The sequence below is a fragment of the Acartia tonsa genome, chromosome 13, assembly GCF_053477335.1.
Source record: "Acartia tonsa isolate MP-2025a chromosome 13, ASM5347733v1, whole genome shotgun sequence".
Lineage (NCBI taxonomy): Eukaryota > Metazoa > Arthropoda > Copepoda > Calanoida > Acartiidae > Acartia > Acartia tonsa.
The window spans coordinates 22,702,102-22,729,769 of record NC_137272.1 but is presented as its reverse complement, the minus strand read 5'-3'; the positions used below and the strand labels follow the sequence as shown (position 1 = coordinate 22,729,769).

The 27,668-nt window shown below is 33.7% G+C and overlaps 1 protein-coding gene across 1 annotated transcript; it reads right to left on the bottom strand.

The window, feature by feature from the left end:
- On the bottom strand, positions 1-27,668 carry LOC145304136 (3'-5' RNA helicase YTHDC2-like). Its single transcript, XM_080145896.1, has 44 exons — positions 27,528-27,668; positions 26,328-26,390; positions 25,629-25,681; positions 25,093-25,162; positions 24,447-24,493; positions 24,054-24,168; positions 23,263-23,364; positions 22,607-22,762; positions 21,904-22,010; positions 21,408-21,513; positions 20,861-20,966; positions 20,451-20,529; positions 19,806-19,962; positions 18,771-18,849; positions 18,308-18,450; positions 17,646-17,757; positions 17,348-17,418; positions 16,918-16,998; positions 16,436-16,487; positions 15,157-15,273; positions 14,482-14,598; positions 14,167-14,218; positions 13,062-13,159; positions 12,848-12,903; positions 12,544-12,613; positions 12,190-12,277; positions 11,806-11,842; positions 11,634-11,705; positions 10,891-10,983; positions 10,357-10,413; positions 9,725-9,804; positions 9,231-9,334; positions 8,658-8,768; positions 7,368-7,435; positions 6,624-6,703; positions 6,066-6,134; positions 5,600-5,649; positions 4,922-5,012; positions 3,270-3,365; positions 2,905-2,995; positions 2,720-2,788; positions 1,915-2,043; positions 1,669-1,740; positions 1-734 (listed from the first exon to the last, which is right to left on the bottom strand). Exons 1-44 carry the CDS (start codon positions 27,651-27,653, stop codon positions 687-689), a joined length of 3,840 nt encoding a protein of 1,279 aa, XP_080002022.1. The 5' UTR covers positions 27,654-27,668; the 3' UTR covers positions 1-686.

Here is a 27,668-nt window from a genome sequence, read left to right as displayed (position 1 = left end):
TTTTAATCATAGTTTTATTGGAATTTTCGAGAGGTTTTAAAATGAGAACAAAAATTTACGTAGACAAATTTCAAAGTTTATAGGTCATGGAAATAAAATATTAACTATTCAAACAACAAGAATGTATACCACAAAATTGGCAAATTTTTAAAAAGGAAGATTAATCTATAATCAATTGTCCGACCTTAAATTTAGATGGTAATATAATTTACCCTTTTACAAAATAAAGAACAATAAAAAAACACTGGTAGAAAAATTATACATAATCAGTACCTATTAATTAAATATCACAATATTATTAAAAAGTTTAAAATCTGGTCTATTATGACATCTTTATTATGAATTTTTAGTAAAACTTAGGATATTTATTTCAAATCAATAAAAAAAGAAAAAGGGAAAACATCTTAATAAATAACTATTTTCCTTCCAATCATTAGGAATTTTGAATATCATTTATTGTATATTGCTTTGATAATGTTTTAGGCAAAAAGTTTTTTTATCAAATATTAAAATCATCTTCAACTAAAAGTGTTAATTCTGAGAGGGAAGGGGGCAATGTAGCTAAACTAATTTAGTACCCTTCTTCCAAAACTTTAACAGCTGTCTCTCAAAAGGAGAATTCCTCATATTTCATTGACTTTGGATTGCATGGTTGATTCATATTCCATTGTCCTATCTTTGCTGAATTAGAATCTCCTGAATTGCTTGTTTCTTATTGATGGATCATAGCTAGCCTAAAATAAAATTTACTAATCAGATATTCGTGTTTATTTTTACTCTCTCAATCTTAATTTTTTTGAGAGTAAAGCATTTCTTTAATTAAAATGTTCAGGTTTATCTGTAGTGGGTGCCAATTATAAGTAAACAAGGATGACAACATCCATAAGTAGCAAAGCACAAAAAATCGTGGATGGAAATACGTAAAAGTAGATTTAAAGTGTATTTATTAAAAACAAGAATAGATTTATTGGAGAAAATAAACACGAAACCTTGTTTTATTTTTAATGATTAAACGACGGGAAATTTAATTTTGATATCTATAACTGAAAAAAATTTGAAAATCGGACCATAAACACTTAAGATATGGAGAATAATGTGAAAAAATACAAAAATAGCCTAAAACCTGCAAAAAGGCAGTCTGGCCGTCATGGTTGTTTTCTTTAAACGACGGGAAATTTAATTCTTATATCTATAACTGAAAAAATTTTGAAAATTGGACCATAAACACTGAAGATATGGTGGAAATATGAAAAATACAAAAATAGCCTAAAACCTGCAAAATGGCAGTTTGACCGTCATGATTGTTTACTGTAAACGACAGGAAATTTAATTTTAATATCAATAACTGAAAAAATTTTGAAAATCGGACCATAAACACTGAAGATATGGAGAAAAATGTGAAAAATACAAAAATAGCCTAAAACCTGCAAAAAAGCGGTCCTACCGCCATTGATGTTTTATACTTAATTGTGCTCCTTAATGATGGGAATGTTGTCAAAAAATTTCAGCATTCTATCTTTTATAGGAGCTGAGTAAATCCCATTTCCCCCATAGCGTTACGGACTGACGGACGGACTGACGGACGGACGGACAAAGTGAATTATAGAGTAGCGGTTAAAGACAGACAAAAAAGTGTGCTTCTCAATTCATATAAACACAATTCTTTACCTGTCCAGAAGTGTGCATTCTTTGCAGGATTTGTGTTGCAGCTTCTCTTGTCAAGGGAATCAAATCTTTACCCTAAACATTCAAAATGAAGTTTCAACCATTATTACTCGAATAAACACAGGGGTGACAAATTAACCTTCCCCTACATTTTTTTAATATAAAAAATATTCTTAAATATCTTAAATCAAACACAAGTTCCAAACATAATACTTGATATGAAGTTTCTTTAAAATAAATATATTCTACCTCGTAGTCTCTGAGATCAATGAGATGTGTAAAGTTATCCACATTAACCGGTTGCTTGTTTACCCAATGTATGCGTTGACCGACACGGCTGCCTTCATGGACAATCTCTCCAGTCAAGCTAGCACACCCCTAGGCAAGTATATTACAAATATTAAGTTGACCTCAACGGCTGCCCTCATGGAATATCTCTCCAGTCAAACTTGCACAATCACATCCCTAGGCAGGTATATTACAATTATTAAGTTGACATACACGGCTGCCCTCATGGAGTATCTCACCAACTCAAGCAGACTCCATGACATATATTTATCCTTAAAAAGAAATAGAAAAAATATGAGAAAACCTAAAACGGGAACAACATTAAAGAACTAAATTTAGATTTTAAAAAATTGGGAATAGAACATATGAAAAAACCCAATAGAAAGCATATCATAGAACTAAATTTAAAGCATCTCAGAGAACCGAATAGAGAGCATGATATGAGAGAACATAATAGAGGACATGTAAGAGAACTGAATAAAGACCATATGAAAGAACCAAATAGAGAGCATATTAGAGAACCAAAAAGAGAGCATATGAGAGCACCGAATAGAGAGCATATGATAGAACCGAATAGAGAGCACTTAAGAAATCTGAATAGAAAGCATACAAATGAACTGAGTAGAGAGCATGATAGAAATGAGTAGAAAGCATATGAGAACTGAATAGAGAGCACATGAAAGAACCGGATAGGAAGCATATCCAAGAACTAAATAGGGAGAAAATTATATATAAGAACTGAACTTATTACTAGGAACATAATTACCTGTATTGAAGAACTGGTGATAACACAGAAGAAGACATAGATAATCTTACCATTGCTTGCCTCAAACATCTAAGCAAAGAAAATCAACAATTACAAGTGATCTTAAAAGTGAAAAACTCTTTAATCATCAGAAAAACCATTCATCAATTTAAAACAGACAGTTCTTGAACGAGAAACATTATTACCTTTCTTTCAACTCCAGGTGAGAAAGACCAAATGGACATTTTCCCCCTTGATTTGGCAGCCTCAACAGCTGATAAACTTCTTGGACTAGGTCTAAACAGAATAAATTTGTTAATAAGTTTTCATTTCCTTTCATTTAAATTCATTAGGGTAGTCTTATGTTAAACTTTTTAAGTGATTTCAGTACATAGAGCTCAAACCTAAATCATTTCCTCTTGGACTTCATCCCTATACATGAAAACGCCACAAAAAAACAAAGCTTGAGTTTTATTAAAAATGGTTAAATCGATTTCAATTTAACAATTGTTCAAATTGAGCGGGAAATAGAAAAAATGTCCTAAGGTCAAAAGTTGGCGTTCATTTTTACCTGACAATAAAGAAAACAGCTGGCCATTCCTCCCAAGGAGCTTGGAAGTCGGGAACAGGGGCTACAGACATCCCTCGACTTCTAATCTGGACCAAACTAAAAAAAAGAAAAAATTTAAACTACCTAATGCCTTTTTAAAAATAATAAATAAATTGTGTCTTCAGGGGCGTCCAAGCTTTTTTTTTTGGGGGGGGGGTAAAAAATTTTAGGGGGGGGGGGGTAATTCGTGTTTGGGGGGGGGGTAAAATGGCGCGCGAAGCGCGCCGAAATTTTTTTTTACCCCCCCCAAAATTTTTACCCCGGGGGTAAAATTTGGTTGGGGGGGGTAATTACCCCCCCTAAAGTCTGTTGGGGGGGGGGTAAATACTCCCCCCAAATCTGTTGGGGGGGGGGTAATTACCCCCCCCAAACTAATTTACCCCGGGGGTAAAATTTTTGGGGGGGGTAATTTAATTATGTAAAAAAAGCACCTACCTAATCTATTAAGTTAATAAGTACTATCCTATAACATAAAGTAGTAAGTAAGGTTTATTTGACTATAGCTTCAGATTTCATTACTTTTAATACTGAGTTCTCCTTTTTAGGAAAGCTTCACATAGATCCCATGATGGTTCCACACTATTATAGGTCAATCCTTTGAGTGGTTTTAGGCTATTTTTCTCCTCCCTTTTTACCCTTTAGAAAACACGAGTTCTTAGATGCTAAGGGCGCCACTACTATTCAAATATATAGTAGTATCTCATTCTTTAGAACATAAAAATACAATAATTAACTCACTAACCAATGAACCAATATGATTATACTTTAAAGTGAAGCGTCTTATAGGTCCTGGTAAGTTTTATAACTAGTTTTGAGACACCCTGACATCCTCCCAAAAGAAATCGCTTATAGAAATTCTTTTTTATTTAATGAAATATTTAATTTAGTTAGGTACCTATCTATTTTATGGAATCTTCAGTGCTTTACAATTACATCATAGATCCCCCCCCCAAAAAAAAATTTTCAGTAAAATTTTTTTTTAAGAACATTCAATTTGGGGGGTAAATACCCCCCCCCAAAAAAATTTTTTTAAAAGACATTTATTTTGGGGGAGGGTAATTACTCCCCCCAAAATGGTTTGGGGGGGGTAAATACCCCCCCCAAAATCGTTGGGGGTGCCTACGGCACCCCCAAGGTAGGGGTAATTTTTTTTTGGGGGGGGTATTGTTCAAAAAATTTTGGGGGTGCCTACGGCACCCCCAAAATCGTTTGGGGGTGCCAAATGGCCCATTACCCCCCCCCTTGGACGCCTATGTGTGTCTTTCATTTCTTTTAGCACCCCTAAATTCTTCAAATTAGATCAAACACAGCTAAAATATATTTTTTACACAGAAAGACAAACTAACATATTTTTAAACCAACAACCTCCACAATTTTCATTTTGTAGGTAAATACTTTTTAGATTTTGGAAATCTTAATATGAACATAATCACGAAACATTGCAGTAAATACTGTAACGGACATACACACCATTATTTTAGAGGTCCTTGGGGGCCATACAAATAACGAGTAAGCATTTTTAAAATTTGTATTGGTTTAAAAAGCAAAAACTAAAAAGGCATGATAAAATTAAGAATTTCAATTGATTGATTGATCAAAGTAATAGAGGCTACCTTGCAGAGTTTTGGTTGAACTGTACAACATCCTGAATATTGAGAATATCCGCAAGACAACTAATCACTTGTCGATCAATCTCCTCTCTGTGCAAAACAATCATTAAAATTTATCATATGATTTTGATTAGGCAGTATTAATCTAGATCCTATTATATAAATTATATTTTTTTACTCTAGCTTTAGATTTCGGTAACAAATGAAGTTCTATCTTTTATGGAAGCTTCTCTTAGGCCAAGGCACTCTCTTTTTTCATTTATGTGCCATTACACAGTGGGGGTAAAGACAAGACTAGAATATTGTACAGGGGTGTATATTCTGCGCAAGATTAAAAAATAAAAATAATAAATGAGCTAAGTGGAGTTTTCTTAGAAATAATACACAAGAAAAATCTCAACTAAAAAAAGATTTATCCTGAATTTTGATTAAACCTTGTTAAAAATTTACAGAAATTTTTTTTTTTTTTTGAGTCAAATAGGTTTATGAAAAATTCAAGACTAACCCTCTTGAAACTAAAAACCTCAATTATAAACTACAATAGGCATTAAAATAATTACCTAAATGACATTTTTTTACCCCTGATATACAGTGTATCTTTCTCTAAATATGAAACTTGAGAAACACTATTCGGAATTGCAAGAAGGATTTTTTTATGTATTTAAATGTTTTGTTTCCTGTTAGAAAGAATTCCACTTCCCATTCCCAAGCTTTGTGAGCCACTGCTTAATCTAAAAAAAACATTCACATTTCTCTAAACTTTTGACTCTTTGAGTATAACTTTTCTATATCAATGTCAATGATATGATATAGTTATCATCGACAAAGAAAATAGTGTACAAAGGGAGGCATTTTTTGCGATATTCCGTAAAGTTGGGTGTAAACTGTTCCTAATTATGCGTTTAATTATATTATGCGTTTTGTCATTATTTTTAACAATTTGACCTAAAAAGCGCATTTGACTGGAAGCTTGCACCTAACTCTACGAAATATCGCGACATGTTAATACTATTTTAAGTATTTTGTTTAATTTTAGTCGTTTTTTACATTCGAAATTTTTGTATTTCTTACGGACATATGTGATGTACATAAGAAAAACTTTAACCAGTTGCCTGTCTCCGTATTTGTTTATGTTATTTAAAAATACCTTCTAAGCCAAATGCTTGTAATCTTTTGTCTGAGTTGTAACAGCCATTGGGCATCCTCATCTGACATTCTACAAAAAACATAATTTATATTAAAGGAATCGGTTATGACATCATTTGGTTGAAATCAATAAAAAATTATTCGTTCTGCAATTTATTTTGAAACTCCAGTAGCGGGATGAGGTGGATAGAATAACAAACCCAAAACATGAAAGATAGGCAAAGAGGGTAGCACAACCCCCTCTCCCCCTTTTTGTGGGGGGCAGAAGGAACTTTAAATTGCATTGATATGTTATACACAACAAACTAACTTTTTGAAAAATAACGTAATATGATGCTTATTTTATGTTAGGTTAGGTAAAGGTTAGGAAAGCCCGGCAGGGAGAGTACCTTGAAGGGTTATTGATATTGGTCGCCAGAGGGACTAGTAATATGTTTTTTTGGGGATTAGGCCATCCAAAGATAAGTTTTAGTGAAAGCACGGGGGATATTTTTTTAAGTGAAAACATTGATCTGAGTAAAACAGACAGACAGATGAACTTTTCAATTATTAAGTCAACCTGAAAGAAATCCAGGAATCCAGGTTGAGAATAGTAAGATCCTGAAAATCTCCCAATTCTTCCTCAGAATCACTAGAATCCTGAAATATCAATAACCAAAGATAAGTACTGGTAGGCAGAGAGATAGAGATGACTATAGGCTGTTTTTTACACTATTCCACAAAGTTTTTATAATAATGCTTTCCTATTCGTTGGCTTAACAACTTTGTAGACTTTATTTAATTTTGATTGGTTGATTCATTAAATTGAGTGTTCAAACGTTTCAGTCATTAATTTCAATCTGTAGAAGTGGTGTATTTTCTGTAACATCATTGGGGATCAATTTTTAGGCCATTGTCTTTAGATCCCTGACTGGTAGGTCAAACCTTGGACGTTTAACAAATAATTGCTTGAAGCCTTGAAGTGGTAAGATCTCGCAAACTAAACCACTGAACCGAATTGGGTCTCTATACACAGGATCTGGATTTAGTTTTAGGTAACAACTTTGCAGATGGAGTTTTCCATTTTTGAAAAATTTAAAGAGGTTCCCGGAAAGCTTTTAGGCTATTTTAATACTCCTTCGAATACTGATTCCCTTGATGCTACGAACCCAGCCGCTAATTTAAATGATAGACAACACAGTGTCATACTGTACAATAGAATTAATCATCTTTTCGCATCCTTATTTCCTTCGTCCTATTGTAAGATAGTTTAAAGGCCAGTTCTTACAGAGTATTATGAAGAATACTGGTAAGAATTACTAACCTCTAAAGCATTATTCTGACTAGTTTTCTCTCCTGATTCCCACACAGAAGCAGGTAACTTTGCAGGACCTGCAATTTAAAGGGGGGTTTTTTAATGCAACCATCTCGTAATCAATGTATAAATGGCACTTAAAATTCGAATTTTGATCTGAAATTTTGCATGAGTAATCCTTGGTAGGTCTATTATCCCTAAATCGAAAAAAAAGTTGAAAAAGTAACGGCTAACGGCTCATTTTTTCTGTTTGTCCTGTAAATGGAAGCCAACTTTTTAGCTTTAAAAGAATGGACCTATTTGGTTTCATTGTATGGTAGTTTTCTTTGTATTTTTATAGTAGCTATTAATAGGTTATTTTAGGTTAGGTTAGTTGAGGGGTAATGATTGAAACTCGCTGCACCATAGAAAGAATCGTCTAATATATATTACTAGCGGCTTCACCCCTAGCCTCTAGGTGCTCCAAGAGATAATCTAATGTACAGCGAAACCAAAAAAAATTGAAGGGGATTTTTTGTTTTTTTTGGGGGGTTGGGGGTGTCCCACCCATCAAGAAAATAGATTAAAACCACCACAGGACCAATTTATATATTCCCTGTAGAGTAGAGTTCAATCGATTCAGTGGTTATATCATATATTATTCAAGCTTTCACAGTAAAATCTATAAAAAAAACAAAATACCCTAAAACCCCTAAAACCCGGGTAAAACCCCTATTTTTGACGACCACGGGGCTTTTTTAATAAAACCCGGGTTTTGCACAACCCTGAATGATACAAAAAAACATTTTTTAGATTTCTAGTACCAGCAACTTCCGGCTAGAACCGTTTGAAAACGTTTTGGATAGGAAAAGAGCATTATGTGGAGAGAGGTTTCGTGATGGATTTCGCTTGAAAATACCCAACAAATGTCTAAACGGATGAGCCGCCAGCCGTTAGCCGCTACTTTTCCAACTTTTTGTTCGATTTAGGGAAAATAGACCTACCAAGGATTACTCATGCAAAATTTCAGATCAAAATTCGAATTCTAAGTGCCATTTATACATTGATTAAGAGATGGTTGCATTAAACCCCCCCCCCCCCCCCCTTATATTTACATTTCTGTGGACAATTCATTGAAAACCAGAATAAATATTTTTACGGTTAAGAATCAGCTATAATTCATTGGAAAAAATTGGATTTTGATTCGTAATACATTAGCTAAAAAAACTATGAAGGTCTAAATTAATTTATGATTGGTCGATACAAAGTAACAGTATCCAATCTTTTCCACCAATAATAACTGTGCAAAGAAAATATTACCTGCCAGGAGTGCTACAACAGCCGGGGATACAAAAGTTACGCCTTTCAGGTAAGCATTTCTACCCATGCGAGTCACTTCAGTGTAAACTAACCAATCAGAGGGCAGATCATCTGAAAAACGACCAATAAAAAAGTCGGCGCTAGCATATTCTGTACCCCCTTTTATCCTTCGAATTTAAAAATAAATTGAAATAATGGGGGAGAGGGGAGGTTTAGTTTAGAACTGGGTAGCTCGACAGGATTAAGGCATCGCAGGTAAAGGCCCCGCAGGATCAGAGCCCCCCAGGGGTTACGCATTGAGAAAATTGTTTACCCACCGTCTTATTCATTATATTGGTAATAAAACAAGAAATTTCATTACTAGTTAATAACTTAATAGTTTACTATATTGCACTCTTAACTTACATTTTAAAAATAAATCGACATAGGTATTTAATACATCAAATTTAAATCAACTAATAAAATTACCTTTACAACAAGTTTGTAATTCATAATTTGCATCTTAATATCCCTTTTTACAGCTTTTAGATTAAAACATAGGACTTTCAAGTTATCCTAGTAACGGTGAATTACCTTTCTTAATAGTTTTCCTGGTGAAATGTTTATTTATGCTGGAGTGGTGAATCTTCACCTTGGTTTCCTGGGCTGTTCGCAGCTGTCCGGCGTCAGGATCATACCTGGAAAAATTAAGTCTATAACAAGGATGACAACATCCACAAGTAGCAATAGTAGAAATGGACAGACAAGCGGACTATCATTAAAAAGAAAGGATATGCTATCAACCATGGAAAATCTCGAAACTTTCATCATAAAAAGTTACCTACATGACAGATAAGAGTCCAGATTTTAATATAAAAAGTTTAAAAGAAGAAGATGAGCCGAAAAAGGACGGACAACGTTATTAAGCAGATGCTCATAATTCAGGAACCTGTTTTAAACATTTTAATTGGTTCTTAAACGTTTTCCCACACAAAAATTAGAAATGAATGACAGACATTTAAACTATAGAACAGTTCCACAGCGAATGGGGGAATCTTTACATAAAATTTCAGCTATCTACTATATACCTTGCAATATTGGGGTAAAGTCCCGCTACAAGACATGCCTTCACAACAGACCAGTTTCCACTGTTTACATTGTACGGCTGCAGTACATTCTTATATCATTAAATATTTTCACACACACGCAGCTACTCTTTAACAATGGCATGTAAATTGTCCGTGCTTCCGTTAGACTCAAATACAAGAATCATCAATTCTACTTTTATATCAATCGTTATCCCTGTACAAAAGTAACATGATGTCTGTCTGTTCCGAATGATCTCTTGGACCGATATGGCTCTTCTTCACAGTAAAGTACTCCTTGGCCAAAGATGGTTTTAAAACTGTTTAGGGGGAGGACACACCACTATCCAGAGAAAAGCATCCCTAGAAAAATTGCCGGCTCACCCGCTTTAAAGCGCATTTTCCGTAAAGTGGGTTGGCGTTTAGTCAAATGCGCTTATTAAGTCAAACTGTTTATAGTTTTGACCATATACATATATGAAATGGTCAAAATTAAGAACAGTTTCACTGAACAATAAGCGCATTGGACTAAACACCAACTTACAACTTTACGGATAATACACAAAAAAATTTATAAGAAAACAAATCAGCAAAACATTAACAAAAAAATGAAATAATGATATAAAAATTTCCTGTAGATTATTGTTTCCTCTTGCTTTTAGAAAACCATTGTCTTTTAAACTTCCCAAAACCTGAAAAACATATCACAATAATTTTCGTCAAAATTAAAAAGAACCTCCCAAATAATGTCAAAAAATAGTTATTTATCGCATCGTATTGTAAACAGTTTTCCGTGGATAAAAATGTACAATCATAAGGTTAATATTAGTTCTATTAGCTCTGAGATGCCGAAGGCACGAGCTAAAATAACTTATTTTGATCTTATGATCGTACATTTTTATATTCGCAGAAAACTAGATATGTGGCTGAGAACCGATTGTAATCCACCGGATATTAATCGGTTTCGAAGCGATATGGGGAAATACTTTTTTTTTCCCATCATTTAATTGAATATTAAGTCATAGGTAGGACATCTTACACACACAACGTTGAGAAATAAAAAGTAAGCTGTGTTTGTATAACGGAAGCTTATGAACTAGATCTATCAGTTGGACCCTTAGGTTGTATCTAATCACTATACATTAGACCACACAGTACAAGATGCTGACCTGTTGTCTCATGCCAGCAATCATCTCCATGGTTGAGTGGGAAATCATGTTTCTTCTAGACCAGGCCCGCCTGTCTTTAGCACTCTCCCATTCCTAATTTTAGTTAATTTATATTATACAAAATACCTATTTGAAATACATTACTAGCGGCTACTCCACAAGAGGTTTTGAGAGAGAAGGAGGGGGGGATAGGTAAACTTTCTATTTTAGTTTTTAAAAGAAAATTTATATGTGGGGATATTTTTTCCAAGGGCGATTGCACTTGGAAAGGTGGAGATATCATCCCCCCAAAAAAGCTACACTATAAATGAATATCATATGTGTAGGTCAAGCTGGGTCTGAAGCTACAAGCACATACACAGATAAACATCCTCTTACTTTGATAAAAATATTAGTGTTAACATAGCATTTGATAAAACCTTTTGATTTTAAGAAAACCTTTTTAATATAAATAGTATTGCAGGGTCATTGATATTACTGTCTTGGGACTCCCATTCCTAATTAAAGAAAGTATTTAAATAAAACAATTCATTTGATAGACAGGTAAAATTTCAACAATAAATACCTAGTAGAAATGTTGATAAGATAAAATAAGTAAATTAATCTTAGCTCAGCTTCAGATTGTTTATGTTCTGGGCGGCTGTTGATTGTGAGAGAGCAGTTGATCATTAAAGACGCCTGTCAAACCTTGCTTTAATTTAATGTATTTGCAGCACATACAAAAAATCAGGCAAAAATGCTACCTGGAAGGCATTCAGCAGGATCTGATGATCACTGTTGGAATCCCCAGCTAGTCTTTTCCGCACTTTGTCAGGCTAAAATATTTAACAATGAATAGTTATATATAACATCGTTTTATAGACAGGTTTCCGCAAGTAGTAAAATAAAATTTAATATGTTTACAAGAATACTCACCCTTTCTCCTCCTGTTGTTTCAATCAAAAATGGATCCCTGAAAATTAAAAATAATTAGGCAAACAAATCAAATGACAATGAACAATAAATGTATCCCTTTAGAACTTGATTTTGAGCTACTTCAAGGCGAAAACATTTGCCTTGAAAGCGGGGGAATTCAGGAAAATAACCTAAAACTACTACTATGCATTTAAAACTTTCCTGAAAAGTACAAACCATGCAACTTCTAGTGTTTTAGCTTGTGACATAAAAAAAACTTTAATACTTTATATTATGGGATAGATTAAACTCTTTAAAGCAATTACCACTTACAACTCTCTTAAACTTACAGGCGAAGATGAAACTGAATGTGATAATATTAAATGCTCAATTTAATTTCTTTACCTGTATGATATACAACAACAAATGGTAAGAACAGGATCCAAACAACAAAGCATGACACCGTACAACAAGATTTTACCGTAAACAGGATCTGAAAATATAGATAATTTTGTGACTTGAGAAAGGCATTTGACATTGCACTTTGCATATAATATTTAGTTATTCATAGAGACAATTTTCCGTTGAGAGCAAAATAAAAATTAAAGGATTGATTTCTGTTTTATTGGCCCCGAGTGGCAGATAATGCTCATCAACTTGTCTATTATTCTTTCAACAATAAAACTATCTACCCTTAAATGTTTCAGACGGACATTTCGAATAATTGAGTTGTTTCGTTACTAGAAACTGGATATTTACCTAGAGGAATGTCAAGCAGATGGCAACCTAAGCTGGTAACTTCTTCCCATTGATCCAAAGCTTCAATTGTCTAAACAAACAGGAAATCTGTGATAGGAAAATACATTTAACCATCAATAATATTTTAAGATAAACAAACAAGTCTTTGTTTTTTTCTTCAGAATTCACCTATCAAAATTGATAAATATCTTAAGCTATAATCCTTACATTTCACGCCTTCACTAGAAGCCAGGGGCGAAGCGACTTGTTTTATATAATAAGATAACTAATTCCCTGAAACTAAAATCTTAATAAAAATACCAACCTTAAGATACTGAACAGCATTGCGGGTAACGACGAATGGCGGGGGTTCTGGAACCTACAATACAGACAGAATATACTTATTTCACATATTATTCAAAGGCTTTTTGATTTTAAAAATTGTATTGTTAGACTAAACTAAAGCGTTTGATTGTACTACATTTAGTGCAATAAAAGCTAAATAGCGCGTATCATTTTAATCAGTGAAATAAATTCCTTTGCAAGAAAATCCGCAATAGGAGTGCTCGGCGGCGCCAGCAGCTTTGTTTGGAGACAGAGGTCCAGCAGGGGTGTTCTCATGATTTCAGGTGTACTGTGGCGGTATTTTTATTATTACTAATATTCTTATAATTTTCAAAGCTGGTTAAATAACAAAGCTTTAGTCTAAATGTCATGTCAGGTATTATATCTAACAATTTGTCTGATTCAGAAGAAATTACTAAAATTTTTTATGATGACCATATTTTAAATAATACTATCTAATTGAGTTACTTTATTCCAATTATAAAAATTGTCCATAAAGATTTGACTACCTACTTAACAATTCTGCTTCATTTTGGGTAAGCTTGTCTGTCTGTCTGTTTGTTTGTCTGTCTATTTGTTGCGAAGGATCTAGCTAACCGCTGAACCGATCGGGTTCTCCTTTACAGGTTAGCTTCTCAGGTTAGTCCCGGGAAGGTTTATAATTATTTTCTTGGGGTGTGGGACACCCCCAACCCCCCCCCCCCCAAAAAAAAATGAAAAATCCCCCCCAAAATTTGTTTTTTCTTTTTTAAACTAAAATTGAAATAGTGGGGTCGACTTCCGCCCCCCCCCCCAAAGAAATTTTTGTTTAAATTTTTCTTTTAAGTCTAAAATACGAAAAATTGGTTTGATCAAACCTCTTGGGGCAAAGCCCCTAGAGGCTAGGGGCGAAGCCGCTAGTCCTTATAATAAAGTAACACGATGTTTGTGTGTCTGTTTGTATCGAAGGATCTCGCTAACCGCTGAACCGATCAGGTTCTCGTTAACAGGGTAGCTTCTCATACGTCCCGGGAAGGTTTATAACTATTTTCTGGGGGGGTGGGACATCCCCAACCCCCCAAAAAATGATAAATACCCCCCCCCCCAAAAAAAATATTAAATTTTTTTCACTAAAATTAAAAATGAGGAGGGGGCATACCCCCCCCCCCCACAAAAAAAAAAAAAAAAAAAATTTTTAACTTTTTTTTAAATATCTAAAATAAGAAATTGGGTTATCAAATTCGACTTCCCCCTCCTCAAGTGCCCCTAGAGGCCTCTAAGGGCGTAGCTGCTATTATGTATTAAAGTAATAATTTCCTAAATTGAGACATGTGATTAAATCTGATGGATGAAAACAATCTGTACACTTCACCTAAAAACAAGGACAGTTATGTATACGAGTAGCACAGCCATCAAAATTATTTGTTAAATAGTCTCATCTTTTTATGTTTTTTTTTGTATACGATAAGAAACAGAGAATATACATTCGTTAGTTGTTTGTTATCTTTCTATTTCAAATTATTTTAGAATTTTGAAAGTCAACTTTGTATTTGGCTGCAATAGATATATTTAAGATCAAAACTAAACATTACAGATACGAATCCTAATAGAATAACCCAGGTAAAAACTTCATACCTGGCTTGCACCTGCCCGCCCGTCCTTTCCTCTGTATGGCAGAACTTCTAGAAATCCAGCTATTCTGCAACTGGGAACAATTTGTCAGTGCGTCAAATGTCATCTCCTTCACTTTTCCTAAAATAGCAAATAATATTTTTTATTTGAAAGATATTGCCTATGAAAAAAATTACTTTGCAATAAACAAACAAACTAAAAACCAATTAATAACAGATAACATCACTAAGAATTCTACAAGAATTGACCATTATATATTAATAGTCAATTCTGCGCCAAATTTTAACATCTATAATACAAAGTAAAACGATGTCTGTCTGTTTGTTTGTGTGTTTGTCTGTTTGTTTGTAGCGAAGGATCTCGCTAACCGCTGAACCGATCGGGTTCTCCTTTACAAGGTAGCTTCTCATAGTTCCCGGGAAGGTATAACTATTTTCTTGGGGGGGTGGGACACCCCTAACCCCCCAAAAAATGAAAAATACCCCCCCCCAAAAAAAAAAAAAAATTTTATTTTTAAAACTAAAATTAAAATAGTGGGGTCGAATTCCCCCCCCCAAAAAAAAAAAATTCTTTTTTTTTTATTTTAAATCTAAAATACGAAAAATTGGTTTGATCAAACCTCTTGGGGCAAAGCCCCTAGAGGCTAGGGGCGAAGCCGCTAGTATTAAGATGAAATACCTGCGTCTATAACATAGATAACATCACTGAGAGTGATACCAGTTTCTGCGATATTGGTGGCTAGTATCACTTTTCTAATACCAGCTTTGCTCGGCTGAAATGCTTTTCTGTATTCTGGTTTTTAAAAAATATTTCTTCAATTTTGAGGTTTTTTTCATAAAAACAAGGATGACAACATCAAAAGTAGCGAAGGTCATTAAAAAATAATAGAAAAGTTTGGACACAACGACTTTAGATGCAGCAAATCACGATTCAATAACAGAACCCAAAGATTTTGAGCTAAGAAATAAGATAGAGTCCGTATGAAACTTTGAGTAATTTATTGTCTATTGTCCCCTCCCTCCCTAATTACTGAGAAAAAGCAAGGTAACTTAATTAGCTATGGGAATCTTCCACTGAAAGATCAGACATCTATCTTGTTCTTTAAAAAAGTCGAGAAACCTTTACTGGAACAAGTGCGTTACTAACCAGGAATCTTAGAGATAAGACAATGTATGTTTAAGGGGGGGGGGGGGTTGTACAGTTATAGGAAATGAAAATACAGTATCAAATTTTGCCCTGGCCGTTTGGGCCTGTTTTTACGGTTATCAACCTAATTCTTTTTGTAACATCTCTTATATGATTGGATCTACCTGTAAAACTTTGAAAATTGAATTTTGGAACATTCCCTCTAGGGGCTAGTGGTGCAAAAGACCCCCCAAAACACTAAAATTTTTAAAGACATCGAGCTGATTTTTTAAATGGAAGCTTTTATTGCATAAATGAGTTGATTAGCCACTCCATATTTCATTAATCAACTCATCTATGTAATAAAAGGTTTCATTTAAAAAATCAGCTCGCTATCTTAAAAAATAAGCTCATAACTTCAAGTTTTAGTGTTTGGGGGGGGGGGGTCTTTTGCCCCACTAGCCCCTAGAGGGAAAGTCCCAAAATTCATTTTTCAAAATTCTACAGGTAGATCCAATCATATAAGAGAGCTTACAAAAAGAATTAGGTTGATAACTATAAAAACAGGCCCAAACGGCCAGAGCAAAATTTGATACTGAATTTTCATTTCCTATAACTGTACAAACTTCTACCCCCCCCCTTGGTGTGCATCCAACGATGAGAAACAGAATTACCCTTTCTGTGGATAAAATTTATTTGCTGAAAAGTTTCTACTTTGGGTTTGAAGCCAACCAATCACAAATTAATAAAAGTACATACTCAACGACAAACAAGACTTGTATGAAAGCTGCACCTAAAATCCCCCCAAAAATTTGAGAATATTTTTTCCCTGAGGATTGAATTTGCGAGTGCATAGTAAAAACATCAATTCCTTTAATACGCCTAAAAAATATATATCATGTTGCAATTATTTTGTATTAAAAGTGTCTAGGAACTTGGGAAGTAACTTTTCATACTGAAAGCTTGTATAGCCACACATTTTTAGCACCTCATCTATAAAGATTAAACAAAAAAATTAAGACTTGATTATGCAGCTTTTTGAAAGAAAAATTTAAAAAAGCAACACATTTATGATTATTTAAGGTACTGTTTTTACGGATATTTTTCTTGTCATATACAGAAGAAAAATTTTCTAGCTGTTTTTGATATGATTTATAGTGTAATATTGCCAATTTATATTTAAATCTATATATTAAATCATTATCAATTTAGCTTCATAGTACATTTAAACGAGAATGACTACATCTAGAATAGCCAAACGATTTACTGAAATAATACAATGAAAATAAAAGAATTGCAAACATGAAAGTTCCTGTCGGCTTGTAGGTAGTCACGTGTCATCATAATGTCGTCATAGCCCGGCAAAAACACTAAAACACCACCTGGCGGCTTCGTCTGAAATTAATAAAAAAAACCGTTTCATAGATGCGTCAAGGATGTATTGCATATAGTTATCTTTCAACCAGCCAAATCAGGGAAGGGGAGGGGGAAATGTGCATCGCCCCTAAAACAACCTTTCTAGGTTATAGATTAATTGATTATTGATAAAGAGAATCTGTAAAAAAAATCAGAAGCTTAGATAATATAGGATCCAATAAATATACATAGGAATTCCATTCCCTAAATACATTATGAAAATAATTTTTGACTAAAATTTTCAGTTTTGGTCGACGGTCAGTTTCTGACAAACAGCGGACAAACATTTGAATTATATAATAGCTGCACGAAAAAAAAAATATTTTACCTGCAAATAATGAATTATGTTGACTATCATAACATGGTCAATTTCATCGTCGTCAAAAGTGCTTTGATATTCTAAACAAGAAAAAAAATAGATTACTTTCAATTTAAAATATTAGATATTTTCAGTACTGGGTATGTTATGGTATATTCTGATAGTTTTTTTTTGAAACTAGAAGAAATAAAAATGACATTAGAAATGGCAAAAACAAACCAGTTTTAAAGTTTAACAGACAGATACTAGACATCCCCACTACTTAATAATAAGAAAAAAGATTGACAGAAAAACATAAAAAAATTACCTTCAAGCATCTTGAGTTTGTTTTCATCCAACTTGACTAACAATTTTCTATCTTCTTCCGAATTGTGAAAATCATCGAGTTTGGCATAATGTTCATTCAGTATCTTTACAGCCTAAATTGGGTTTTTAGATTCGAGAAAGGCATTCGATACTATTCCATCATATCTTACATATCATCAACTTTAGTTGGTCAGGTCATTTAGAGTATTTATTGTTTATGTACAAAAGATTAGCTTTTGATTTAAGAAAGGCATCTGATAAATGAATATTCAATATTACAGTTTCTAAGCAGTCTACAGACATTACATAGTTTCTCAATATTCACGCAATACACAAACAACCAAAAACACTTTTGTTATTCTAGTATTTATACACAGGCGCCTACGCCCCTAGAGGCCTCAAATTTAGTTTTAAAAAGAAAAATATTTTTTTGTTGGGGTCATTTTTTCCTAAGGGGGATTTCTCTTAGAATAAAAGTGGTACCCAATCTCAGAATAGTTTAATCCTTTCCAGGACCTCTATGAGAAGCTATATGTAAATGAAAACCATATGAATTCAGCGCGGCAATTACCAAGATCCTTCGGCACAGACAAAAAGACCGACACATAGACATCCTGTTACTTTAGTAAATAGATTAAAACAAGTAAATAAATAAATCTTTACCTCTGTCTGATTAGTTTTCATGGCAAACTCGAGGGCAGTCCAACCATTGGGAGCAGTGGCGTGTAGCTTCGCTCCCAGGGAGAGACACAACTCCAGCAAGTCTATTTTACCCCAGGCGGCAGCTATCATCAATATGTTGACACCTTGCAGAAGAAAAATTAATTAAAAATATCATGTGTTTTGCTAAATAAGATAAATACATCACAAATATTGAAATATTGACACAAAAATTTCAAACAATCATAAGACCATCCTTGAGTTATGAAATATTTTCTCAGGCAAGGATTCCAACCTGAAGAAAAATATTTTGCCATCAGCTTTTATCTCTTTTCCTTTTTCTGTAAATAAGTAGCTATTAAATGTTCAGAAATATGCAGAAAGACGATAAATTTTGGCCTCAATATAACTGTTTCTGACTCACGGCAAGGTTAAAAAAATATTTATTCTTAGGTGATATTATTACCTTTACTTGAGTGCATATAGTCAACTCTGGAGGCATCATTTTCAACTATTGATGTCAGCTCAATGGTCAACTCATCTGTTTTAAACACATACACATATTATTTTTGACTAAGTGCTACGCAATTGAAGCCTCTAGGGGCACTTTAGGTTGGAGGGGGGGGGGGGGTGCAGGGTTGGCAGACAAAAAACCCACCCCAAAACCCACCCGGGTTTTTTGCCCTTCAACCCACCTTAAAAAACCCATGGGGTTTAGGGTTTTGGGGGTTTTATTAAAAAAAAGTAAAATTGTTTCAAAAATAAGTTTATTTTTCATTGTTTATATAAAAAAATATGTTTTTCATTGACCCCTGTATTTAACAAAGGAATAGACTGCTGCTATTACTACTTGTGCCTGATTTTGCCATTGGCATGGGCTAAGGAAGAGATATACCAGCAAGAAAACAATTTTAGGATCTTTAGATTTTTGCATTTTTCTGTTTTTCCTGTATATAGCAGCCAACTTTTCATCTTTCTTATGTCCTAGCCTCTTTCTAAATATTAAAAGAATGGACCTAATTGGTTCATGGCACAGTGGTTTTCTTTGTACTTTTATAGTAACTATTAATAGGTTATTTTAGGTTAGGTTAGTTAAGGGGTAATGATTGCCCCGCAGGGGTAGAAATAAGAGAAAAGATACTGTGAAAATACTATGAAACTCGCTGCGCCATAGAAAGAATCGTCTATTATATATTATATTTAATATATTATTCAAGCTTTTACAGTATAAAAACTATAAAAACCCAAAATACCCCAAAAACCCCAAGAAACCCCTAAAACCCGGGTAAAACCCCTATTTTCCACGACCCCGGGGTATTTTTTTAAAAACCCGGGTTTTGCACAGCCCTGGGGGGGGTGGGGGAAGACATCCCTTTTTTCATTATGTTTTTAAAAAAGAATTTTTAAATTTTTTTTTATACCAATAAATAACGAAAACATTACTTAAAAACCAATGATTGAATTTCATCCCTATTTAAAAAATAACATGTATTTTTCCTGTGCAATCAAGAAAACTGTCTTCCAGAACTTTATCCAGCTCAGGATCTGCAGCAAAAGGCTCTATAAATACATCTTCATCGCCATTATTATCAGCAGATGTACCACTATTGGATGGTTTAGGGTCTTCTGCTTCTAGCAGCGGATTTTTCTTTGATTTCCTAAATTTTTATTTAGATTCAGGGATAGAACAATGCAATGGTTGATGATGTGTGAAATAGTCATTAAATACATGTTGTTCATCATTTATAGGATGGAGAAGACATCCTGACCTACAAGCACTGCTAGATCCCCATGTGCTGCAGCGTATGTTTTATCATAATCTTGTTTATGTTTATTAATGTTTTATTTTGTGTGTTTATATTTACAGTCTATTGTCTTCTAAGTCTTTATATTTCATAAATTACTTCTAAACAAATGCAAGGTAGCAGCCCTTTTGAAATAAATACTAAACAAAAGTGGCAGTCAAATTGCTCATTAGCTTTATTGATGGAATTTGAAGCTGTATAATATACAGTGTATAATGTATATGGATATAAGTTGTGTGTGTGTGTGTGCTATATTTTAGTCCACCCAAAAAGCAGAGTTATTCATTGTCATCGCTGCGCTTCTGATGTACTTAATTATCCTTGAATACATTACAATTTACCTTCTCTCAGTTTTATCTCCCTTGATCAAATACAAAATATCCTCTAGAAAGAATTCCTCAACCGGAAACATTCGTCCTGTTTTTATTATATTCATAGAAATGTAACTTAAGATCCATTGAATGGCTTTCTGCTTGTAGCAAGAGATTTATCGAGCGTTATTGAGTTCTCATATATTTTTTTAAAAAATTTAAAAGCATTAACATAAGATGTTTTACCTAATTTTTTGTTGAATATTGTTTGGTTGGTTCAAACTAGCAATACCGGTCATAACCCTTTGATTCAATAACTGTAAAAATCTTCAGATTGGGTAATTTTATTTTTAAAAATATGGGATTTATCATACATTAAGTTATCGTTTTTTGTCTTATCCCCTAAGATCTCTGCTTTAAAAGTTCGAATATAATTCCTGGAACATCAACTCTGGCCGAGGTGGGGAAGTATTCTGTAAACATTTGTGAATCCACAGTGGCTGACATCATTATAAACTTGAGGCTTGTGTTCCATACAACTGTGTCCTACAAGTAGGGTTCTTTAAATAGTTACCTGGCTTTTCATTATTCTATATTTATATTTGAATAGCTAGAAATTCAAAATTGAAAAGCAAAAAAGAGCATAAAACCTTCTCACGACTTACATATAAACGTAAAATACCTTAAATCACCCTAGGACACGTGAACAGCTTACATAATATGAAGAACTCAATCGAATCCGTAATTTTTAAGCTAAAGACAAAAAAACTTCCTACTTTACATAATGAGATTTGATTTTTATGGAATCAGGGGTGTATATTCTGCACAAGATTCATTTTTTCGCCTGCTACATAATATTTTACTTATCCCCCCCCTAGTTTTGAACAAATTATGGCTCAATTTACCCCCCCCCCTTTAGCAAGGGATCCCATGCAGAATTTACACCCTTGTATGGAATATGGAAATTGTCATGCTTGTTTTTGTTACCTTCAGAATTGTAAGAAGAAAATCACACATTTTATCTCTCTCATGAACCTCATCAATGATTATATGTGTCACACTGTTGAAAAAGTTATCTCCTCCCATCAGACTCCTAATAATAAATGTATAAGTATAGATGTATAATCTAGACAACTACCTGACCCAAGTAATGGAGACCCTTTTCGTCTGCTAGCAAATTGCTTTCTGTTATTTTGTGGGGACTTGTCTGTGTTTATATTTCCGACTCTATTAATACAAAATCGGAACAGGGTCCCCAGACTGTGGGCAGATGCATGATATAGCTCATGCCCTTTCTATTGTTTTACTTTGTCTCCTAAAATTATTGCCAATAAATCACTATTTATTCTTAGCAAGCTCAAATCATTTCAAGCAATTCAATCTCTTTCATTTTAACATGTTCGAAAAAAGTAATTTTATCGGACAGAGACGTACAGACAACACATGACCTAACTATAGACCAGCTGCGCTACTAATATCCTACCTGAGAAGAATACCATATGTACAGAAAGTAACAATATTGTTTGGTGATGTAACTGAGTCTAGCCTGATCTGGTAGCCAATAGTTTCTCCAAGCTTTTCATCTCTTTCCTGAAAGGTTGGAATAATGTAGGGAATGATGATAAACAAAATTGTCCCTTATGTAGATTGTAGTTGGTTGAAAGGTTTGGACACTATTAGTTTGAAACCAACCAATCAAAAAGGGATGAGAAGCTTCCGCAATATTTTGTAGTGGGGATTTTTTTTCTTGTGAGGTTGGTGGTACCCTTCTTCTCCAAAATATTTATAAACCTTACTAGGATCTATGAGAAGATATCCTGCAAATGAGAACCATATCGGATCAGCGGTTAGCGAGATCCATCGGTACAGACAAATAGACATCCTGTTACTTTATTATAAGGATAAGCTTTAATTTATCTACTTTGTATAATACCTAGTCTTAGCTTGACGTCTATTAGATAATATGCCCATTGTTCAATGTTCATGTGTTTGTTCGGTTATATTATATAGTAAAGAAATACCAACCATGCAGGATTGCACCAACTAACTGCACCCCAGCCCTTACCAGGTGGCCAAAACCATATGGTAACCTAACCTAAACCAACTATTCTAAATCTTATATAATCCTGCTTAACCTAACCTAACCTATTACAAGGCTATTTTGTAGTATCTATCAATATCAGTACCTGAGCAACCCTTTCGGCGACAGTAGTGACCGCCAGCCTCCGCGGCTGACACACAATGATTCTGACAGGTTTCTGTTTCACAAATGCATCCTCGAGAATAAACTGTGGCACCTGAGTTGTCTTACCGCTGCCAGTGGCTCCGGTTACCAGAACAATCTGTATAAAGAATGAATTAGAAATAAAATTAGATTTTATAAAAACTTATGAAAATAAAAAGTGTATAGTCCGTGAAGACTTACAAAATACAAACCCAACAACACGACAGGAAATTGCTTTCAATTTAAGAATCAGATTAAAACCAATGAGAAACTGATACATTTTAAATCTTAAAACGAATCATCCCTTAATGACAATATGATATTTGTTCATCAATCCGACAAAAAAAATGGCAAAAAGTACACAAAATTATATTATATACAGATAGAAAATAGATAAATATACATCTTATACCTTAGACAGAACGACTTAAAATTGTTCGGTTCAAAATATCGCGAAAATTGTAGCATATTTATGTAAACTAAACGCGCTAGCTATAGGTATATTTCAGAGCCTTAAAAATGATTATGATTTTAAAACGACGTTAATTACTTTTTTCAATTCCTTTAAAGTTTGTCTCTGTAAAAAAAGAACTTTATCCACGTAAAACGTCTACAAACCTGGTTTGAGTCTATAGTTTGAATAATATTTGATTTGAACTCCCAGATGGGTAAATCTTTTCGTCTCTGTAGACAACTCTTCCCGCCCCAAGACGTTGGAACCTAAATTATTAAAATTTTATTTACATGTAATATATGTGATAAACATTTCAGATCTAGCTTCCAAAAGTAAAAGTTTCATAATTCAGGGATCTAAAGGGATAGAACAATGGCTGATAAATTGATGTACATTCCCAATGATAATACACAAAATTAAGGGTACATGGCAGATTTACCACTAGCAAAAATACAGTGATACCTTCCAGATTACAATTTGTGGTTAAAACGTAAATACGATAAAAGTACAGTTATTAAGCCATTGAAAGAAAAACTTCATTATAAATCTTTTGGGACTGGTCATAGGACTACTGTAACAACAAATAATTTCAAAATAGTTTCATAATTTAAATTTTTCATGTTAACTATAATGTGTTAGTTAGTCAAGGAGGGAAGGTGGGAACAATGGGCTGTTATTATACTGGTACCTTAAGTTTGATAAATACGTTCTCTTATCAGTTGGCTTTAAAACTTTAGATGCGTTTAATAAATCTTGATTAGTTGGTTCAAACTAGCATTGTCAAAATTATTCTACCAATAACTTTAATCTACAAGGTGAAGGGGGTAAATTTGTTTATCGTAATTTGGGGGATGTACATTATTGTACATGAACTTTTGGTTCATTGTATTATCCCTGAAGATCTCTGAAATTTACACCATTATAAATAATATATTTGATGGCTACTGCTATATACCTTAGGCGTAATTGCTGCCAGCCGTCCAACTGTTCTTCTAAAGGAGGAAGGGTCCCTATTCACCAAACTTTGGCTCCTCTCTGATACTGGTAACAAGTCTACTCGTTCTTTGGTGCTGAATAAGGTTAACTATTAAGATATTTTTTAAAAATCTTAAGTAGGTAACATTCCAATTTTAAAATGTAGTAAGCTTTTAGTACCCAAGGTCCTGGAAAGGTTTAAGGCTAGGTATCTTATTTTTAAATCTTTGGATAGTTAAAGGCTATTATTCTATCTCCCCCTTCGAATACAGAGCCAATAGAAGACTTGGGGGCAAGGCCGAGCTTGTGATTCTTTCTTTTAACAAGGGTAATTACGTCTAATAGTTGCGAATTGAAACATGAAAATTCCTACCTTACTGGAAATTTTGTTAGTATCTGATCAATCATTCCTTTGCTTTCCTAAAAAACAACAAAAATTGAATTTCTATTATTGATACCTACATTTTGTTAGGTAACGTTGAATCATCTAAAATCTAAGAATTTTGACACTTTTTAATTTTGAGGTTTTTTACATTTTTTTATATAATAATGAATGTTTTAGAACAAAACTACTATAAAGTTCTAGGGTCCGTGGATTAAGCATTTTAATTCTATTTGACATTGTAGGAATCTTAATTTAAAAAGTTGTATGAAATAACAAATCAAGTGGAGAATGGAAATAAGATTACTAAAGCAAAATCTTTTATCTTCCACCGACTTACACTTTTTACTAGCGGCTACGCCCCTAGAGGTCTCTAGGAAAACTTGAGGAGGAAATTTGAATTCGGTACCCATTTTTTATTATAGATTTTAAAAAAAATAATTCTTGGGTGGGTAATTTTTTTCTAGAGGCGATTTTCCTTGCGAGGATGGCGGTACCCTCCTCAATAATAGTTTTGACTTACAAGAAGCTACCCTGAAAAGGAGAATCATATCAGTTCAGCGGTAAGCGTGATCCTTTGGTACAGACAAACACACACACACAATCCTATTACTTTATTACAAGGATAAAAGTGTACCTTTTCTAGTGTTAAATTACCATCTTGTTTCACAATGGAACTTCCGTCCACTTTATATACAGTTACATACCTAAAAATACATATTTTTATGGTGTTTTCCTTCAAAATGCTTGTTAAACACTCACTACCCTCTCCATCCGAATTCTTTAAATCAATTTTATTTAGGGGGGGGGGGGGGCGGGATTAGTTATGGGACCTAAACCTGCGGCAACATAACCTAACCTAAAAAAAGTGATAACAAAAAATTCCTCCTACCCCCCCCTTTTTAATTTGGTTTTAAAATTAAGGAGGTGCAACAAGGAACTTTGAGGGGACAAAATATCTATAAAAGTAAATCTGTCTGTGCAGAGTAACAGATAGCTTTTTCATAGAAGGGTAGTTAAGCAATAGAAATTTAAAGGTGTAATAATTCATTATTTATAATATTTTTCTCTGTTCAATTATAATAAGTATATTTATCAGACAAAGAACTTTTTGGGTAACTAGTAATTTTTATGGATAATGATATCTTTGTTTTATTAATAATATTCATATACCTAGTTTCTCCTTTACCACGACTTTTTGACTTGAGTCCGTATTTCAAGCACATCTAAAATAAAAATATATTTTATAAAATAAATGATCTTAAAAAAACTGGGGATGGTGATCCGTCATATTTTTGGACCGGATTCGGATTCTTACATGAATCCGTCAAAAAAAATGGCGGATTCCGGATTTTTATTTTTGGCGGATTCCAATTTCTAGCAATATTTTGAAAGGCCTTTTTAAAAAATTTGAAAAATTAAGTGCTACTAACATATGTCCTAAAAATTAATGTTCTTGATGTTCTCTATAATTCATTTCCGAGAATCGAACCAGATCTTAAAAGATTTTATATATTATGATGACAATCTCTGTCTTCAAAAAACGCTAATTTTAGCCTACCAATTAAGAATCCGAATCCGCTATTAAAAAAACGGATTCCGGATTTGGATTTCAAAATTGACCAAAAATTGGGCGGATTCCGGATTGCCAACCCTAAAAATAACATATTTTACGAACACTTATGACTTTACAAGTTTACACCTCAAGAATCTTTGAACTTCGAAAATAGGCGTCAAACCCCAAATAACGAAACATTTCTACAAATCAAAATAGCTCAAAAAAACTATGTAACCATCTTCTGTGCATCTTCCTTTTGCTACAAATTTTGACTTTGCTTCAGGGGTGTTGTCATCCTTGTTATTAGATTTTACCTTGTGGACATAAGCTCTTTGAACATTTGAAAAAGAGGAAGGGAACTCGTATTCGGATTCATCCTAAAAATTGTTATTAAATTATTCTACAATCCTTTTTCTTCCTAATAACTATCTTGTACTACACCAAAAACAACATCTCACAAAGTAGAAATAGAGTAAAAAATACTTTTTAGTACATTCAATGTTGCCTAATAACCCATGATTTAATTGCATTGCCTGGAATTCTTAACTTGTAAGGTTGCGCCTGTCTATCAGCCAAGGCTATCTCTTTGAACTGCAGAACAGGGGTGTATATTCTGCAAATTTGACCCTGCTGAGGGGGGGGGGGGGGGAGGTATAAAAAAATATGTGGTTGGAGGAAAAAAAAATGTAAAAATTCAGAGAACTGAAAGCATTTTTTTTTTTTTTTTTTCTTCCCTCTTTGGTGAAAAAAAATAAAGAATATGTGGGAGGGGGGATAATATGAATTGAATAAAACAAAGAGTATTGAAAATATTTTTTTCATTTTATCCCCTTCCTTGCTGGAAAAAACTAGGAGGGGAAAAAATAAAAAGATTTGCAGCAAGGGAAAAAATTAATCTTGTGCAGAATATACAAACTTGCTGCAGAAATATATACTTTTTAAAATCTAGGCCTATGACTCATTTATAGAAGAGATTCGAACCCAGCAGCCTTCCTAATGACGTGTATCCGTTACAATTGAATTTTAAGCAATAGTCGCGAGTTCCTACCAGGGTGTCGGAGCCGTATAATTTTGATGCGGCTCCGGCTCCAGCTCCGGCTCCTACCTTAAAATTAATATATCAATTTTTTTTCATTATTGTATTTGATAAAATAAATAAATAATATAAAATATTTTGCTTTTATTTGATTAAAGCTATATAAAAGTAGAAGGATGTGTGTCTATTTGTTAAGTAACAATAGTTTTTCAGTTTATTATATGGAAATAGACCGTTGCCAAATTATAATATTACTTAAGAAAATCATTTTTAGCTAATCCGGAGCCGGAGCCGTTTTTATAGAAAAATACGGCTCCGGATCCGGCTCCACCAAAAATGTTGCTGCTTCCGGCTCCCGGCTCCGACACCCTGGTTCCTACAACGTACAATTCATATGGACAGACAATGAAATACGTTAATAATGATGAATGGCCCCGCTAAAAATCATATTTTATATCTTGAAGGTGAAGGTACCTACCGAATTTCTAAAGTTGTCTAGGGTCAGGGTTACTCCAATTCTCACTGTTAAATTATAGAAATAGACTTGGGTTATTAGAGTAAAAACACTAGAGGGAAAAAGGGTTAAATAACTGTATCTCCCCATCGCAACCACCTTGTG

Bases quoted from the DNA above. Each gene is read 5' to 3' on its own strand.
- LOC145304136 (XM_080145896.1), bottom strand. From the start codon at position 27,653: ATGGGGAGATACAGTTATTTAACCCTTTTTCCCTCTAGTGTTTTTACT. The intron at 10,984-11,633 runs GTAGCATTTTTG...AACTAAAATTAG, and splicing joins TCCTGCTGAATGCCTTCCAG to GAATGGGAGAGTGCTAAAGA. The intron at 5,650-6,065 runs GTATTTTTAAAT...TGTTTTTTTTAG, and splicing joins ACAAGCATTTGGCTTAGAAG to ATTAAGCAGTGGCTCACAAA.